The sequence below is a fragment of the Onychostruthus taczanowskii genome, unplaced genomic scaffold, assembly GCF_017590055.1.
Source record: "Onychostruthus taczanowskii isolate IOZ18803 unplaced genomic scaffold, ASM1759005v1 scaffold5, whole genome shotgun sequence".
In the NCBI taxonomy this organism is placed as follows: Eukaryota; Metazoa; Chordata; class Aves; order Passeriformes; family Passeridae; genus Onychostruthus; species Onychostruthus taczanowskii.
Genome location: NW_024502568.1, coordinates 7,806,721 through 7,826,098, shown reverse-complemented (window position 1 = coordinate 7,826,098; position 19,378 = coordinate 7,806,721). Strand labels below are relative to the sequence as shown.

Sequence of the window (19,378 nt, the reverse complement as noted above, 5' to 3'; positions counted from 1 at the left end):
CAGGCTTCACGGGTGGGATGGGTCGTGTGGAGCAGAGGAGAATCAAATGGTGCTGAATAGAGGGAAGGGGAACAGTGGAGCAGATGTCATGAAAGAACGGGGTAGACACCAAAGGGCCACAAACCCCAAGGCACTGGTCACAGGTTTGGTTGAAAACTGAAGCTCCTTCCTTACAAGAGCGGATGAGAAGAGTATCAGTAAAAAGATGCCAATCAGTAAGAATGTCAGGTTGGGGGAGGGTGTCTGGAGAATGATGTATTTTGTCTCTCCCTCACAATGACATGTTTTGAAAGCTGTTTTAAAACAAACCCTGAGTGTTCAACAGTGGATGGGACTTTTTTTTTTTTTTTTTTTTTTTTTGACAGGTTGGTAGGAGAAGGGTATGGAATATGTGATGTGTATTGATAATGGTACACAGGGAAGGGGCATCCAAGACCCAAAACACTGGCCACATCAGGAATATTTTTATCAATGGGTTATTTGAATATTTACATTTTGAAGAAAGAATCTTCTTTGTTTGCTCTGCACACCAGGGACTTCTTGGCCAGTCTAAACAGCAAAGGTTTCTAATGTAAATAATTGTTCTTCTGCCTTGTGTCATGCAGGAGGATTAGAGGTGGGAAGTCCCTCAAAGAAGAGGGTGCCTTGAAGAACATAAGCCTCAAAAGTGCCAATGGAAGTGGGTACATGAGGTTTTCCCCTCTGTCGCCCTCCTTGTCTCATGTATACCTGTGCACCTCCTGGGCAGGGATGCTGGGATTTTAGCTTTTTATGTCAGGTCATTTATTTTGGTAAACTGTATATTAGCAGAGGAGGGAGGAGAAGGCTGGCTCAGAGCACCTGGCAGTAGCTGATATCTTGTGCACTGATGGGCTGCTTCTGCCTTTTTTTTTTTTTCTTTTTTTTTCTCCCTTAAGCTGCTTGTGGAAACTTGCTATGTTCTGAAAACAGCCACTTTTTAATGCCAGCCTTCTGGCCCAAATACCTAAGGCTTTGTGACTCTGGTGTCTGTCTCATGATTATTGTTTCAAGGCCAGTAACATTGTAAAAGTTCTGTTTCAGAAATTGTGACTAGAGCACGTCAAAGGAAATCACATTGAGATGGACTGTTCTGACTGTAAATGAGAAGCTTATTTTGCCAGGAGCTGGTCCTCTTTGCACTCCTGGGCTGGCAGGTCTTGAGCCAACAGCAGCACTTTGGAATCTTACTGGAAAATCTGCATGGGCTGCTCTTCAAGAGACTTCAGAGGAAGGAGAGATCTTAGTAACTTCAGTTAATTTGGTGAATAGCTAATGCATGTCATAAAACAAGCTGAGGGCTGGAAGATCACACTGAAGTTTCCATTTCTGACGTAGCTTTAAAATAATCATATGCAAATTAATGATGCATTATTGGAAAAAAAACCCTGAAATTTCTGGGGCAAGCTCTTCTTGGCGCGGGACTGAGGAAGACGATGCCCATTTACCTGTGCATGTATATACAAGGAGCTGAAATAGCTCTAAAAAGCCCTCATACCAGCGGGTGTGTGCAACCTTCTCCATCTGTGATGCCTGTGTCCCTGCGGGACAGGGCAGTGGGGACCTTCCCACGCGGTGGCCGACCTTGAGCTCCCCGCTGGAGCCTGGTGGGAGCGGGCTCGGCCCTTCACTCGCGGGTTTCCGGCATGGCCTTGGCCGCTCGGGGAGGGCCCTTCGGACCCTTTCTGCGGCGATGGAGGGCCTGCGGCTTCCCTGCCCCGGGCCGCCCCTTCCCCCGCGCTCTCCTCGAGGCCGGGCCGCGGTGTCTGGGCAGAGAGCGGGGGCTCTGCCCGGGCCCGGGGCAGCCGCCCGCCCTCTCCGGCACTGGGGGCGGTGGCTCCCGTCCCCTCCCGCCCCGTCCCGCCAGAGCCCCCCGCTGCCACCCGGGGGCGGAGCCGCCGGCCCGGCCCGGCCCCTCCCGCTGCCGCCGCCGCAGTGGCCGCGCAGCCCCGGGGCAGCGGGCAGGGAGCGGAGCCGGGCTGGGCTGGGCTGCTGTGAGCGGGGAGACGCCGCCGCCGCCGCGGCAGGGGCGGAGCCGGCACCGGGGCATCCTCCCTTGGCTGTGTCCCTGCCGCCCGCCCGGCATCGCCGCGGCGGGCAGCGCGGCGGAGGGTGCTGCCAGCGCCGGCAGGGAGCGGCGGAGCCCCGCCGGAGTGCGCGAAGATGCTGTCCTACAGCGTGCTGGACGCCAACGTGGTGGACGTGGAGAAGCGGAGGAACCCCTCGAAGCACTACGTGAGTGCCGGCGGGGCGCGGGGGTGCGCACGTGTGTGGGGGGACGGGACGGGCGCGGAGCGGTGTCCGGAGCGGTGTCCGGAGCGGTGCCCGGAGCCATGTCCGGAGCCGTGCCCGGAGCGGTGCCCGGAGCCATGTCCGGAGCCGTGCCCGGAGCGGTGCCCGGAGCCGTGCCCGGAGCCGTGCCCGGAGCCGTGTCCGGAGCCGTGCCCGGAGCGGTGCCCGGGGCCGTGCCCGGAGCGGTGCCCGCAGTCGTGCCCGGAGCGATGTCCGGAGCCGTGCCTCGCCTCCCTGTGGGCGAGATGCCGGCCCCAGGTGAGGCGTCCGCGGGGCCCCCCGCAGCCTCTTGCTCTGGAGGTGCAGCTCTTCTTCCTCACCCTCTTTCACCCCGTTTGGTTCTTGGTTCGTTTCAAGGTTACCATTCTGAAGTTTCCTTGTGTTCCTCCTCACTAGTCCCAGGGCAGGATGGGGCAGGTCTCCCGGATCCCCAGGCTGTCCCCGTCTTGGCCACGGTGCGCGGTGGGGAGCGGAGCAAGGTTCGAATGCAGCGGGGTTGGGGTCGGGCAGCCGGCGGTGCTGAGCGCATCTTTGCTCCTTCTCACCCCTGAGTAACACTCAGACCTTTTTTGAGGGGGCAGTCTGTCTGCATGCTTACCAAGGCAGATTCGGTGTTTGGATCTCTTTTATCTCTCTTTCACCTTCTTCCTTTCACACCTTACTGCCAATAGCACAGCATTAGAGGAGAGTTTTTAACAATTTTCCCAGACTCCTGTGTTGCAGCCTGTCATGTGGAGGTGTCTTTGCCTGAAGGAGTTTGCAGCACGCAGTCAGTAGCTTTTCTCTCTCCACATTTGTAGAGAAGTATCTTTGCTTCTCTGTCTCTCACTGTTTCTGGGTTTTAGTTGCACCAAATCCTTTAACTGTTTCTCAAGATACAACATGTATTTTAAAACACAGAAAGTTGGATTTTGGCTATAGAGGTGGTAAATCTTCCAGCTTTGGTAAGGAAAAGCCTGAGGGAGTATTGTATCTGGTGTGAAATTGCTCTGAGTGTACTGTGTTTCCTGGCATTGTGTGTCTGCCAGATTTCTCCAGAGCTGATCAGCAGCTGAATGGATTGTTGAAAAGATAAGGCCAAAGATTGGACATAAACCTTTATATTAGTGTTGCATATCACTGAGGTTTTTCCTCTGAGGCTTAAAGCATAATCCCGTTTAAGGCTAGAGGGCACTATGTTGCTGGGAGATGCAGTCCTGTAAAGCTGAAGCTCTCATCTACTGTGGAATTAAGCATCTTGTGACCAATTCGTAAACTGGAAGTTTTAGGTCTTCTATCCTCTCAGGTTGCAGCTGGACCTGTGCGTTCAGTCTGCTATGCACTCACTGCTTCCAGGTGGGAAAGGCTTCTCTGGTTTTTGCAGACTCTGCTGTGGACTGTGGCTGACACAGCTGCAGGGTGTTATCTCACACGAAAGGTGGTGGCAATTCAGCACCAGAAAAGTACATCTGCCAAGCACCGAAATACACAAAAGGACTGGTAACAGTATCTTCCAGTCTCTTGGACTGCTGAGAGAAATTGATGCTGTTCATTTCTTGTTTGCTGGAAAATGACCAGAAAACGAGGATTTAAACCCTGTATTTACAGGATTTGAAAGAAAATATTTCCTGTGTTTACCTGTAAAACACATATTTTTCTTTGATGATTGTTGTCATTGCATTTTAATAAGCAGTAACCTAGACTATTCCAAGAAGGTCTCTTCAATGCTTCTAGTGGCAAATTTGTTTCTTTCCCATCACCCTTCTCGCTGTACACCTTAACTGATATGCTTTTCTGTACAATAGTTCCACACTTCTGTGTGCCCAGTTCTCGGCCCAAACCCCACAAACTAAATGGTTTCTTTGGGTGATGAATGGTGTGTCTGCCTTTTCTCCCACTTAGTTTCCATCTGTGGCTGTACAGTATTCAGTACAGTGGGGTCATCTGTCTTTGGCTGGAGTAACTCACTGAGTGTGGACCTGTGCTGTCAAAGAATTTAATTCCATGGGTCTGACCCATTGGTTGCTGTTACTTCGGTTCTGTGCTCTATTTTAACATGAAATGAGTATTTTCTTCTAAGGTTAAAATAAGCATTACTTAGGATTTAGCTCTCTTCATTGCCTGTGGATAGTTTGGAGAGTGCAAAACTTGATGTTATTTGCTCTTTGTGGCTTTGAAATATCAAAAAGCTTTTCTATCTCCAGCATCCATAAATGTCTTCATGCCAAGCCTTCAGGCCATGCAAATGTGCCTTGGCATCAGATTAATGATGTGCTTCTCTGGTGGATGGTGACCTAAGTATTGCAGGTGTTTTAACATTACTCTCTCTCCTTTTAATTGTGATCTTTCAGGACCATAGTGGAACCTGGAGAGATGAAGGCACACCTTAGGCATTGTGAGCACGTGGAGAGGGCTAAATGTGAGTAGCACATAAGCCCCTGCACTGCTTGGCTTAGCTGCCAGGAGTCATTGCCTGGAGCAGGTGTCTTTCTTGACATGAGCACAGCTTTTGTGGCTTTGACTAAAGAAAGTTTAAGAAAGAAGACAGCTTTACATATCCTCTGCTATGATCCCATGTGTGTGAAACTTCTGGAGAGTTTAATACCTCACTAGAAGTTGAATAGGGCTCTGCCTGGGGGAATAGATTAAAATCTTGGCTCCAGTGCTACTCGATAGGAGCCCAGCCAGCTCTACCCTCTTCTGGGAAATTCTTACTGGGGAAGGAATCTGCAGTGCTTCTTTCTGCATCCTGGGTAGCATAACACCACCTGGCTGGCTGGGGGCCCTGGCTGGCAGCATGTGAAAGGATAAACAGAAGGTTGGATCAATAACCACATGCCTTTTGTATAGTATATCCCCAGCACAAGCTACTGCTGCTCTTAGAGCTTTTGACATTCCAAATTAGTTTCCTATTTCTCAATACTGAATAATCTTTTAAAAATTAATTTGCACTTGCTAATACTTAAAAAAGGTTACATTTCTTTGCTTTCTCCCGTCCCTTTTCTTTTAACAAGAACAATATCAGGAAGGTCAAGTCTGGGTTTGTTGGAAAGACCCCTGATGCAACGGGGGTCACACATTGGCTGAGCAGTGCTGCAGTGAAGCTGGGTGGATTAGGACAGTGCAGTTAGTGGTTGAAGGTTCCAGTTAATCATTCTGAAGAGAAAAAGCTGGTAGCAAAATCCAAATCCCTTTTCCGGCCCCTGCTAAGCATTAAATAGTCAGTAAACCCTCTTTTCTCAGTTGATGAGGTTTGATCTGATTATGGGGTAGCTTCTTTGGCTTGTGGTCTGAAATTGTGATTGTCTGAACTAAGCATGAAATGATCCCAAACCAGAAGTGCATTATGTATTTCAAAGGACCCACTGTTGATGCTTACCTCCTTCAGCCATCCATCGTGGAGGTTAGAGGACACCTTCCCTCCCCTCTCTCTGCTCCCAGCTTTTCTTCAGGCAGATAGCTTACCCTTTACCCAAATGTCTATCTCCTTTATCAGCCCTGCAGGGAGCCTTTGCCTACCAGATGTGCTTGATCTTCCTTCCAGGGAGATGAGATTGGGTTTGCACCTTCACCTGTTCACTGGTTTGCAGACCTGGGTGATGGCAAGCAGTCATTAAAAGCCAGATGATGAGGATCCCCCACCCCCTCTCCTACCACTTGCTTTTCTGCTGGGGACTGGGCACTTACTGATGTGCATTATCTCACCAGACATTTATATGCTTGAGGTAATTTCTGAGGTCTCTTAAGTGTGCCTGTGTTATCCCAAGGGCAGGGATGGATACATCAGCAGAGATTTTCTCTTTCAGCACTGCTCTACTCCTGTTGCAGTTGGGCTTTGTGTGTTTTTCAGCTTTGTCTGGCACACAAGTAAAGTAAAACGCTCTTGGCTTACAAGTGGCTGCTCTGCCTCCTTCCAGTCAGACTGAGCTGCACTGCTGATTTCAGTCATCTGAGATGCCTGTATACTGTCCCAGTTCCTCCCCAGGGTAATTGCTTCCTAATGCCACCTCTGAATGCCTCGAGATCTCTTGTAGGAATGTCCCTGCTGCATGGATTTGGCTGCTGACCTCCTCGGGGTAGTGGCATTGCTGACTTTTAAGGGACTGAGTTCTGCTGTGTAGAGTTTCAGCACTGCTCCCAGGAGAACATGAGTGTGCTTGTCACAAATGACCTGTTGTAAAGTGTCAGCATGCTTTGAAGAAAAATCTTGTACTGCTAGGGTCAAGCTCTGCTCCTTGTCTCTTGGCTGCTCCTGCTTTTACTGCTCAGACTCCAGCACCTCTGACACGATCAGGCATCTTCATGGCTTTGTTCTCTTTGCTGCAAGCTTATGTTTGTACACTGGCCAGCACTGATGGGGAGAGTGTGGGCATGGTTTAGTGGCAAGGGTCTTTGTTCCTGTGTTAGTGTGCCCTGGAGAAGGAACTACTACCCTGGGAGAAGGAGTTGAATTCCCCCTGCTTGGCTCAAATGAGTTGTCCCATGCAACTTGAGGCTGCTTCCACGCAGCTGGGGAGCCCAGGAGATCAAGGAGCACTCCCAGTTCTTTCTTCCAGCAGAGCTTTGGGCTGGTAACATTCAGCCAAGAGACAGTGGTATCTAAATTCAACAGTTTGCAAAGCAAATGGCTGACTTTAGAATAGATTATCTATCAATAGAGAGGCAAGGTAGCTGTCCTGATGTGTGGTGGTCAAGGCAGGATGAAATAATCCAGAGGCTTTATGTCCCAGCAGGCTGCCTGCACTGGCTCCTCTGTGGTTGAGTGTGCTGGGAGGGCAGCTAAGTGAAAGTTCAGGGAAAAGCTTTTAGCAAGTTCTTGAGCTGGGGACAACAGCTTCAAAGCCTCCAAGCTCCATTTTAGAAACGATGAAGATGCTACTATTGACTTTCACTGGGACTTGGTTGCCAGGGAGATGATGTCCTAAGAGACAGCACAAATGCTGTTGGCTGCTGACAGCTGCAAACGACCTCTGGCTCCACTAGAGCCCTGCCTGGGGTCAGTGTCTGAGTGCTGGAGCCCACTGGTGCAATTCAGCTTGTTGGGTTGTAGTCAAAATTACACCAGTCTCACTGCTTTGAGTTAAAAGTGAGAGGAACTGAGACACCAAATCATGGAGAGAGCGGTGTACAGACATCCTAAGGAAGCAATTGTTGGAATAGGAAAGACAGCCCAGACTTCCTGCATCCCAGAGCAGCTTGTCTGTTCATCTCACCCACGCCCCTGGCCCTTAGAGAGCCAGCGCCAAGGCATTGCCTCCCCCTGTCCCTCAAGGTAGGATATGTGCTGGACCCTGACTGGAAACACGAGGCAAGAAGTTAAGTGGTTGACCCAAAGCCACCCGTGAAGTGTGTGTAGCATTTTATGTTATTTTCTTTGGCTTTCAAAGCAGTCTTGCAATTACCTGATAAAAAATACAGTCTGAAAAAATACTACTCTCGTATTCATTCATTGTCTTCCTCAAAACCCATTTCCCATTTTATATGGATTAAACAGGAAGAGGGATTCAATGTGACCCTACCTGAGGCAGGAGGTGACGTACGAGCTCTCTAATTTAGTCATTTGGGAGGAAGCAGCTGGACCTTCTAATGTGAAATGGTTTTCTTTTTTTTGATCTTCCTTTTTCATGCTGTATCCTCTTAATCTGTGCCTGCTCACGCAAAGGGAGCTGGTCCCCAGGAACCACGGGGAAGAGCAGGATCATGAGAGGGGCTGGCAGCACCGTGTGTTGTGTGACATTGTGAGGCTGAATGCTTTCATGTAGCCAGAGCAGACACCTCGCCTGCAGCGTGCTGTGTAAATATTGCATGGAGGAGGCAGAGAGCAGCACAGTAACATACTGTTTGAAATTGGTGGTGTCTGCTGTTTAATCAGGTAGTGTCAAAGCCAAATACAGTCCAGTTGATGGAAAAAACCCTCCTAGTAACTTTCCTGGGCTTTGGTTCACACCTCTAGAGAGGCTTTATTGAGACTTTTACTGAGAAGTTTGTAATTACTAAGTTTTTTAATATAGTGCATTTTCCTTTGTTTTTACTTTAAAAGCAAAAATTCAGTCTCCAGGATCTGTTTGTTATTCTCTTCTGGGCAGGGACATCATCACATTTGGGGTGTGGGGGGTAAAGCAAAAGGAAACCAGGTGATTTTCTTCAGCTCAAAGGAATTTAAATTAGAATATCTTTCAGCTTAGTTAGAGCCTTCCCACTTTAGAGCTCTCACTCTTTGCTCCACCTTTGAGATAAATATACAGTAATAATAATAATAATAATTAACTCCTTCAAATATACATTCATGAGATGTCAGTTATATGATGTTCTCATTGCATGTATTTATAAATGTGGGGCAAGGATTAATAAATGCTTAAGAGCATTTATTACAAAGCAAGGATGCTTTTGCACTGAAACGTGTGCAGACAGACCTGAGAGGTGGTGTCTGCACTGGGCTGTTAGGGACAGGTGATGACAGCCAGGGACAGGCAGGTGGGAGCAGTGAGACAACCTCAACCAGCTGAGCAGGTCATTGTCTGGGCATAGTGGTAACACAAGCTACTGTCTGGTCAGCATGTAGGCCTTGTTGCAAAAAATGGGCACAAGAAAGGATAATAACCTTTAGATTACCCCGGGGTGAAGGTAGAGCAAATAAATATTCTGTTCATTGTAGTAGTACCTGTAAGTGCTTGAGTGTAGCGATGATCTTAATTGGTGCTCTCATGCTCTTTGATTTTGACAAAGCTCCTTCTTATTCCAGTTTTTGGAAGAGGAGCTCAATGTGTAGATAGCCAACCAAGTCCTTGGACTGGGAGCATTCTCCTTTTGTGGGCAGAATACAAATCCCCAACTTTGTGTCTCCATCAGAATATCACAGGCTGCACCGGTTCGCTGCGTGCATTCCTAATTGGTCATAGCAGACATGGACAGCTCTGGGTGTACCGTGGCTTCACAACAAAGCTCTAATTCTGTATTGTTATAATTCAATTTCTTCAGTTTCTTCGAGTTGACTCACTGGATAGAATAAAATATTCCTGGGCTCTAAGTGTCCACGAATGTGTGTGTGGTCCCACACATAGTGTGTTTGAAAGCTGACTGGCAGTAATCGTGTTTTGCTACGTTGCTGGCACTGTTTCTCTGACCGATGGGGTGTGTTTTGTTTTTCCTATAAACCACGCTGGCTAAACGCAGGGATGCACTGGGCCCTGATGCTCTCAGTAGTCAGTAGCATGGTTTTATGGGCTTGATGCAAACTTGTTTACAAGGAAAACACCCCTATCTCTGTTCATGGTGAGAAACATGCCAAATCTCTACTAACCATAGCTGTGTTTAAACAGGAGCTCCACACTGCCATTCTGTCTCCTTTACAGCTGTCTTCCAAGCTGCCACAGAAGTGCTGGAAGCCTGGTTCTCCACTGTCCAGGACATGCCTATAAATGCAAATTTTAACTCATGAAGTTCATAAATCACCCAGAGAGGTTTGAACGAACACCCAGCGTGATACACACAGGACATTGTGCAGTGTGGTAGAAGAGCCTTTACCAGTGTGGCCTTTGGGCTCTCTGGATCTTGGTGTGCTCTGCTGCAAAGCCAACAAGATTTTCTCACTTTTCATAAAGTGTAGAGATGCAGGTGTTACCTCAGGGCTGACTGCTGACATCAGTTTTGAAACCCCCAAGTTTGGGTCATCTTCCTCTACGGGCAGGGCTGCCCTGGGAGCAGAGGCTGTGGGATGGCCAAGGTCAGGCTGTTACCCAGAAATGGGAGCAAGGCCCAGCTTCCCTGGCAGTGCTCGGGTAGTGAATGGGATGACATAAGAGCTATGTTCCCCTCTGAGGAAACACACATCTAGGATGCCTTCCATGCTTGTTGACGCTGAGCCTGTTCCTCATGGGCTTTCCTCCATGTCTTGGAGTCCCAGGAAGTGTTTGAGGTGAAGCATGGAGTATGGTCTTTCTGGGAGTAGCCCTTGGCAGTGGGCTGCTGGCTGCTGCTGTCTACTCTCTCTGGTGTCTCTGCATTACCTCAGGAAAGCTCCCTGGCACAGGTGAAGTCTTCTTTCCAGGCATTCTTGTACCCTCAGGGCTTGATGCAACAGAGAACATCTCAATTACTTCTTTCCTAGCTCTGTGAAGACAAGATTTCTAATTGCTCCCTCAGCATCCTGTGAGATTTTCCTACTCTTTGACTAAGGTTATTTATTATTTATACATTAACTCATGCGTGTATTTTTTTGTGCCTAGAAGGTTATTCCTGATTTTCCCCTCTCCACTAGGTGCAAACCTGCCAGTAAACCCTCTGACCTCAAGCAAAATAATTTGAAAATCAGTTTTAAGTGTTTTTCAATTTCCCTGCTTTGCTGCTTTGAGCTCAGTATATTTCCTTTGCCTGAAAATATGATGCTTTGACACCTGCCTCATCTTGAGCAGCCTGAGCTGAGGGATGGTTTTTCCTGTGGTGGATGGTGGAAGAGGCTCCTGGTCTTCTGCAGAATCAGGGCAGCTGGCACAGCCCCTGCTAATGCCTAAGTAAGAGGCCTGCAGTTTCCCAGAGCTATCACTCCAGCAACTTTCACTGGCATTAAAATCACTTAGAATTTAAAAACAAACAAACAAGGATATGTGGAGTATTTTTCTGGAGGAAAGCCATGGAGAGCAGATTAAGTTCATGTCCCTCCTCCCATCTCCCAGACTTGTCACAGGAAAACAGTTCAGCATTTTCCTCAGTGGGATTAAAACAGGCTCTGGAGGTGGCTTCTGGGATGGGACAGAGGAAAGCCAGCAACAGGAAGGAAGCTCTGTGTGTGTGCTTTATAAATATGTCTATATCAGGTGAAACTGTCTAGAAACCCTGAAGCAGCACTGATGGTAATACAGCTTTTTATTAACCAAAAGGCTGCTTATTTTCAGTTAATAACAAGATATTGTTAGAGAAGAATAAAAAGTGACTGGTTCTAGAGGAACATCCATGCTGGTTTTCCATGTACCAGAAAGTAGTAATCCTGTGCCTTATGCGTTTTACAAGCCCTGGATGTCCTGAACAAGTTCTTTTTTCCCCTTCCCCCCAAATTCAGCTATGTTTTCCTCTAACCTTTCAGCAAAGTGTTTTTCTAGAGACAACCCAGGATGTTTTACTTGAGAGAAATCTATCACTAGCTACCTCTGGAATACTCTCACTAGAAGCATATGGAGGAGTGTTTTGGCTGTTGCTGTTCAGGAAGAAATTTTCTGTTTAAAATTTTGCTGCTGTCTTTGTGATTGTAGCAGCCTGTGTCAAAACTCTGCACTGTTTTGAAGAAGCAGCTTTCCACCTGTTTCTGAGCTGGCCAGCTGTAGCTTGCATTTCATCATTTAGTACAGACATCCCCAGTATAAATAGTTCCATTTAAACTAAAAATATTGTCAGTGAATTTTCCATGGGTAGCAACCCTTGGAGACTGCAGGCATGGTCCGTGCAGCAGAGTCCATCTGTCTGTCCTTAAACCTCCCTCTGGCTGTAAGGACCTTTTGAACAGCAAAAGCAATTTGCTGGTGGCACTGGAGGGTGACTGTGTACAGGTGTGTGAGGCACTGCTGTCTTGGTGGGATCTCCTGTTTTGAAATAACTGGGGCTCTGGCCCGAGGGAGCAGGGTCTGAGGACTCACAGCTGGGGATGGGAGCAGGCACTTCTGCTCAGCCCCTGGGCCTCCTGCTGATGGTGTTGGCCAAACTGCTTGGCTGTGATGGTGTTGGGTTTTCTGCCACCCCCTGAGCTGTAAGATGGTACATCTGCATGCCCTGCTGTTGGCCACAATGACCATTGGGGTTCCTGTTTTACAGAATTCTTCTCTTGGTATGTTGAGGGAGTGTGGAGGTGTTTGGTAGGGATTGGAGTTTTGATGTGAAATCTTTGTCTGTGCTTTGCTTTGTTTTGACTTCTGTATTGCTCTGCACTGGAGGGCATGGTCAAAGAAATGAGGTGGAAAGGAGAGGTTTGCAATTGGTTCCATTAGAGCTGATGCCACAGTCCTAGCCAGACCCTAAGAATATTCTTTTATTCTTCCCATTTTTTCACCTCCTTCTGGCAAGCTCTAACACTGCCCACAGCATGGGGTTATTTCCCATTGTCTTAATTCTGGAGCTTTAGGTGCTCTGCCAAATGCAGTAGTGCTGGACTGAAGAGCATCTTATGGGCAGTCACCAGATCCTTCTTCTGGGATTTGAGGGTCTGTGGAAGACTGAGAGCATAGCACTGATGTTTTTACCACTCCTGAGGAAAGGTTACCTAGTGCTTTCCCTGTGTGCCAAGGGACTTGTGGGGCTCTGCCCATTATGTTATCCCTGCAGCGATTCTGAGCCATCAGGGCCCTGGTTCATCTGATGAGGGTGAGATTGTTCTCTACCAGGCACTGGCATTTATGGGGTTCCAGGTATCCTTTGTTGGGATCTTGTGTGGAGCTAAAACTTCTTGGCTGCTTTCTTACTGTGTGTGAGAGGCGTTGGCTGGGTTATGATAAAGATTTTGACTCAGATGAGGGTGAGGGTGCAACTGGCCATGTGATTTGGTTCACAGGTGACTTGCACTGATCCTAAGGAGTCAAATGAAGAAATAATGCCCACTGTTTGTATTTGTGTAAAGAGAGATACTGTAGTTACTATTAGCAAAGGCCTGACAGTCAAAAGTGTGTTTTATCTGCCAGCAGACTGTCCTGCCTGGCCCTTGATCAACCTTCTGCATCTGGGCAACGTGAGCTGCAGCAGATCTCGGTCAAACCTCCATTGCCAGAAGGCCAATATGTTCCCTACTGTGCGTTGTGGCAGAAAGGGTTAAACAGAACTGCAGTAAATGCTGAGGTGACATGGGAACACTCTTCAGCTGACGTCCTTGTGAGCCTCTCGGTGACATCAAACTCCTGGACCATTTCCAGTGGAGCTTGGCCTTGCCCCAGTGACAATAGATGTTAATCTGTTGGCTTGTCAAAAAAACGTGTTAGTGGTTTTTTACAGATCCATTTTCAACCCTCAGATTTCCCTGCTAGTAAACGCAGCATTATGTCATTGTTTTACCAGGAGCCAAGCACCAAAGCCAACATTGCAGTGCTCTCATCAGCAAGTGTCCATTCACTTGGAGCTTTATCTGAGTTCCCAGACTTTTTTCCCCACTGTTGCCCATGTTCTGGTCTCTGTGTCCATCAAATACTTCTGATGGTTTGTGGGAAATGTGTAGGGTCTAGCACTTATGGGTAGCACTTTCCAGTGCATTTGTGTCAGGTGAGGCTCCTGTGCCTGCTTACCAAAAATGCCTTGGTTTGTAAACCTTTATCTTCTGGTTATGTTAGCCAAGACAAACTCTTGGATTCTACATGTAAAACAAGGTGAAGGGTTTTGCAGCCCAGCCTTGCTTCTGGTTGATAAAATAATAGCCAAGTCATAGTCACAGGCAAGGCCTTGCTCATGCTAGATCCTGTTTGTTTCAAAACACAGTAGCTGAGTTCCTACTAAAAAGACTGGTTGTCAAATTGCTAACATTATACTTTAACTTCCATAGCTTTCAGAAACAACACCACAGATCAAATAAAACCATTTATAATATTCTTGTAACTCTTGTTCCTTGGTTTGCTTCTAGACTTATTTCCAGCTGTTTCTGTGAGGGATGTGGAAGAAAAGATTTGTCAAGTTACCTTCAGTGGTCAGGATCTAATCTGCTTAAAACAGACAAGCCTCCCATCTGCTTGGTCTTTCTGGGGCTGGGAACACTCAAATTTTTCTCACACCAAACCTGTCTGAATTAATATCCCACATCAGCTGAAGTAGTATAGAGTATATTCTCACATTAGCTTTAATGAAGGTAATTTTAAGCAGATGGTGTCTATTTAATGTTCTCATACCACTGATAAACTGGTTTTCAGCAGATCTTGGGAATAGTGTGGGAGAGAAGGGCATGGTTTTAGGGGCAGCAGGTTGCTTGATGACACTCTTGGCAGGGTTGCTGGAGCACTTGGGTGAAGCTCCCTCTCACTTGGACAAGCTCAGCATGTCCTGCCTGGGTGAGAGGAGAGGTGGCCTGCGGTTTCTGTCTGAGCTTTTTATTTACAACAGTAAATAATTCCAGATTGATGCTCTGGAAGCGTGCTGGTTTTGTGAAGGGAGGACAAGGGGGAGCCAAACATAACACAAGTTTCTCAGTGCTTGGGGAAGGGAGCCAGGGTCACATTTGGAGCTTGTAGTGTTGGCAGACACAGAAGTGATGTGCCACATCTTGCGTGTATCGGCAGAGATAGCCGGGCCGATTATCAGCAAGCTCCTTTGTAGGCTGGTTTGTGATGCTGATGAACCAAAAATGATGCTGGGATGTTTCAGACTCTTTTCATCTTCCATATCTGCTATTTTTTAATATTTTTGGCATTTGTTTCTGGGGTAAGGACAAGGCCATAGCAACCACTGGGATTTCAGTCCTTGTGAGGTTATAGACCCGCTGCCATTAAATTTAGTGTCATTTGAAGCTGTCCCTTTACAAAGCTGGGTGCTGACTCTATTCCAAAGTACTGAGCTCCTTGTCCAAAGCTGCCCTTGACCCTGGCTGTTTGGCCAGCTATCCTGCTGGCTGGTGTCTCTCCATCCCCTGTGCTGGGGGACATTCCCAGGACCTGACATGAAGTTTATTCACTGTCCTCTCTGGCACACTCAGTGCCTGTTTTTTTAACAAATCAGTCCTACAAGATGTGTCAGTGAACTAAGGAGGCTTTAGGATGGCTGCAGCCTATTTCATCAAAGCAGCCTGAGACTCATTTGCCCTTTAGATGTTGAACTCTGTCCTAGAGGCTGTTTTCTTTGGGAGACCCCAGAGAGGAACATGGTTCCTTATGTTTTAAGGCAGTTTTCACACTGAGCTTTGTGGTCTGTTTCAGAAGTGCTGGTAGAAGTAACATAGGCTTTCTTGGACTTAAATTCAGTGGAGGAAAAATGTGCAGAGACCACTTGTTTAAAATGCTCGTTGGTAGCTTTGCACTTTTCCACAAACATCAGTGAAACCACAGAAGAACTTTGGAGCCTGTGCTTACTGTGACAGTGTCACCAATAGGTAGCAGCGTGGGGGATCATGAGGGAAGCTCTTGCAGCTCTTGAATGTAATTTCCTAAAGGCAAAACCAGAAGGTTACAAACCATCTTTCTGCATTGAGGGGAGCATTTGAGCTGGGACAGTGATGGCTGTTGTTGAGTTTCTGTCAAAAGGGTTCATGTGTAGAGAGGCTGAAAATGGGTGGTGGGGAGAAACCAGGGCTGGTGAGAGTGCAGTGATGCTTTGTGCTTCCAGCTAATTGCTTCTCCAAGGCTTGTGAAACACTCATACACCCCTGGTGAAGCCCATGTGGTCCTGCATGGAAATGGTGTGGATCTTAGTGGCTGTTTTTTTATTCCTGCAAGGTGGGAGATCTGGCACAACTTGCCTGTTGTCACTGAGCAGATCTTAGGAAAGAGTGGCCCCAAGAGAGTGGATGTGGGATTTGTTTGGGGTTTTGTAGTCCTATCTGAGACTGTTTTCTCAGGAGATGGTGAGTATCTGTGTATTAGAAACTGCACTGTTTCTGGAAGTTTTTGAGCTGCCCACACCAGCATCCCTTCAGCTGGTGCTGGCCAGAGTCAGGTGTGGCTCTGCTTTTCCACTGCTGCTCTGGCTGCTTGAATATGTTCTGGGGCAAGAAAAAGGATTGTCCTTAATAGTGTTTTAGGTGATTGCTGGACACATCAAGGAGCTCTTTTTTTAGCCGCTGGCCTGAGGAACTGGGGTCAGCACTGTGCACTGACCAGGGAGGCAAAAAGCATCTCCTGGGCAGTTGCATGGTTGGGACCCTTGAGTGCAGAATGAGCCATTTTGTGTCAGGTGCAGCTACAAGCACCTGGGTCACACAGCAGATGCCTGGCTCCCTGTCCAGCCTCCCCAGAGATGTTGTGTCTGTGAAGGCACAGGAACAAATTGTAAAGTAGGAAGGTGGGACACTGTTGATGATAACGTGCCCGAGATACTGGTCCCATTTCCTGAGGGTGTATTGCCTCATGGGCAGATGGGGATTAGCAGGAGTTGGGCTGGAGGGATTGCCAGCAGCTGTCACTCAGCTTAGATAAAGGGAGGCTAACACTTAGCAGTGCTACTCTGGCTATGAAATGCTTACTAGACTTTTTCTTACCCTAATACTTAAAGATTATACAAGGGGCATTAAAATTAAGAACACTTACTGCAAAACTCTTTCCTCTGAAGTTTTTTCTCTGATGTGAATTTTCAAAAATTGGTTAATTCTCTTTCATGGGGAGTGTGCAGCTGAGGAAGAAAACCAATTGACTCTCACCAGGTAACTCTGCCACATCTGAATTCCACCTTGTGTCCATGGAGGTTTGCTGGGCAGAGGAATTGAGGTGCCTCATGCTTGAGCAGTGAACTATAATAATGATTTTGAGTCCACATGATCAAAACTGATCTTGCAAAGAGATGCTGTTGCCAAAATTGCAGGGGCAGGATTTGGTCTCCCTTTGATCTCTGTTTAAATCTCATGGGCCATTTACTGCAACTTAATAAGTAACAGTGCATGAGTAGTGGGGTGCTCACCCTGCCTCAAACTCGGTCTCCTCAAATACATGGCAGAGCAAGCTTGCTTTCTTTGTAGATAAACTGAGTCAAATGGTCTTGCAGTGCAGGTCAAGGTTTCTGCAAAGATGCCATGAATTAACTAATGCATGTAATAAGGTCAATCATAGCACTTTGGCAATGTGTGTGATCAATGTGGCGTGGTTTAGTGAGCCAGCTGAAGTGGCTTTGAGGATTGGGAGGTTTTGGTTGTATTTCTTCAGTGTGGTTTGATGTTTGCTCAATATAAAATGATTCATCTGGTGAAGTAAGGGTGAATCAAAGGCCTCTTTGGCCACTCCCACTGCTTCACTGTTTTTTGTTGTGGGGAGATCTTTTCATTTCTGACCTGGTTTAATAGATCTTTGTGAAGTAACATGCTAATGATGATTCTGGCCGTGGAGTGCTATGGCCTTGCCAGCAGGAGAGTCTGTTATCACAACGTGAGATGCCTCCCTCTCTCAAATTACATCTTCTAATTTGATTTATCTTAAGTGTCTTCGTATTTCTACAATCTGTGTTAGTTGCTGTTGCCTTAGACTCTAAGAGTTTTCATTTATGCTGGCAGGAGGAGAAACAAGATATAAAAACTATGGTCATTACTGTTGCTGAAAATAGGCCAAATTTCAAACATACTAAGTGTCTTTCCATCTTATTTAGAGATACAGTAATATTCCCTAGGATGCCCTAAAACTCCTCTAGTGAAATATATAGTTAACCCTATTACTATATTATATATAGTAATAGTGATTTCCTAATAAATATGAATTTTTAAATCAGATTCAGCTGCATGCTTAGCATTCTCTAGGTAGCACAAACCTCTGGTGATGGAAATTACTTGGGCTGTCCTGTGCTGGAGGAGAATTGTACGTGTAGGGGCAAGAAACTGAAGTTGCTGCAGCAGCTGTTCCTGACATTTTTGCAGAATGCACTGGCTCAATTTTTCGTGGGCTCTCAGCTGGCCCATGAGGGCTCCTTTGGTACACCCAGCTCCTGGCTCAGCTGTCAGGGGCCAGCACCGGGACAGGGAGTAGCCCCTTACTGGCTCTGTGAATATTGGGGGCTGCCCCAGCAACAACATTCAGTCTATTTTTATTTTTGGAAACTGGCTGGGTAGAATTCTGCTCTGTGCAGTGCGAAATTGGAGAATGAAGCTGTGGCTGAGGGGTGTGTGTGTGTCTTGGCTCCTGGCAGGGAGGACAGTGGAAGGCCAGGCCTTGTCTGCCCACCATTCCTCTCAGGGCAGGATGAGTGTGGTCACCCCCAGGCAGTGCCTTCCCCTGCCTCCCACTGGTTGGACTGGCATTGATGCTGATCCCTGCCTTCCTCCACTCTTGGGACCCACTGGAGAAAGGCCAGGTAGAGCATGGGAGGTCTCTGTCACCTGGTCAGGAATCTGTGCTAGTTTTTGGGCTGCCCTCACACTGGGTCTGCCTCTGAAGCACTCTAATGTGGAATAGAATTGTTCTTTTGAATATGAAAGTGAGCAGCCTTTGGAAGCTGCTCTGCAGTGTGGCAAATACAAGGATAGGGATGTTTGGGAAGGTGTTTGTGTCCCTGTTCTTTCCCATGTGCTGGTGGCATGAGTGGTTTCAGGTTGTTACTGCGTGTCTGGGCGCATGGTGTGCGTCCCCTTTTCTAATAGCCCATGCAGCTCCCACCTGAGGACCAGGTGGGTCTGGGTCCCAGAGCAGCCAGGCTCCTGCTGTGTAGGGTGACAGTGCTGCTGAGCCAGGGGCAGCCCTGATCCTCTTCCCTGCAACCTCTTTGTCTTGGTGCTTCTCTGAGACTGTGGTTAGCCAGTCCAGGGAGCCAAAAGTGTCCCAAATTATTTCCTTTTTTGGAAGAGAAGCTCTGATGTCGGTTGGAAGGCAGGAGCTGTGGTCAGGGATGCTATCCTGTGCTGGTGTAAAGTGTCATCTCTTCCAGCTACTCCCAACCACAGGTCACATCCTCCTCCCAAACCAGTGGGGATTAACTAGAGCCCATTTCCTGTAGGGTTTTCCTCTTCTGTACTTTCAAGGGGTGGCACACCTGGTCCTTCTGGCAGATGTGTGGTGCTGCTAACCACAGCAGGGAAGGGGCAGCACCAGGCCATGGTGGGCAGTGACCAGCTGCCTCCCACATCTGCCCAGCTGCAGCTCGAAGCTGATCTGAGCCCCTTGGCTGGGCAGTGGTTGTGCCTCTGACTCACCAGTCTCTGTGACACACACGATGTTCAAAGTGCTTTTGCACATAGGAAGTTGTTTGACCACAGCTTTGCTTCAGCAAATTTGACCAGAGTCTGCATTGTTAAGTGTAAATGTCACATACACAAATGTAAAAACATCTGGTTTCAAGTGAAAAGAGTGAGGAAATGGGTGTTGTGCTTAAAGTCAAGTCTGCATCCTGAAGTCACTCCTCCACAGCTAGGTTTTGTTTAGATAGATTCAATGTATTAACTGTAATATCAAGACTCAGATTGTACATAGAGAATTAGAGCAAAGGCTGAGTTTTTGCCATAACCCTG

The 19,378-nt window shown here is 47.5% G+C and overlaps 1 protein-coding gene across 2 annotated transcripts in view; it reads left to right on the top strand.

Annotated features, from left to right (window-relative positions):
- The first annotated feature begins 2,143 nt into the window (after positions 1 to 2,143).
- Positions 2,144 to 19,378, top strand: part of SH3PXD2A (SH3 and PX domains 2A) — a 247,844-nt gene continuing 230,609 nt past the window's right edge. For both annotated transcript variants that reach the window (XM_041415388.1, XM_041415386.1), the window contains exon 1: positions 2,144 to 2,253. In XM_041415388.1, coding sequence (XP_041271322.1) covers positions 2,182 to 2,253 — 72 coding nt within the window. In that variant the 5' untranslated portion in view covers positions 2,144 to 2,181. The remainder of the gene's footprint in view (positions 2,254 to 19,378) is intronic.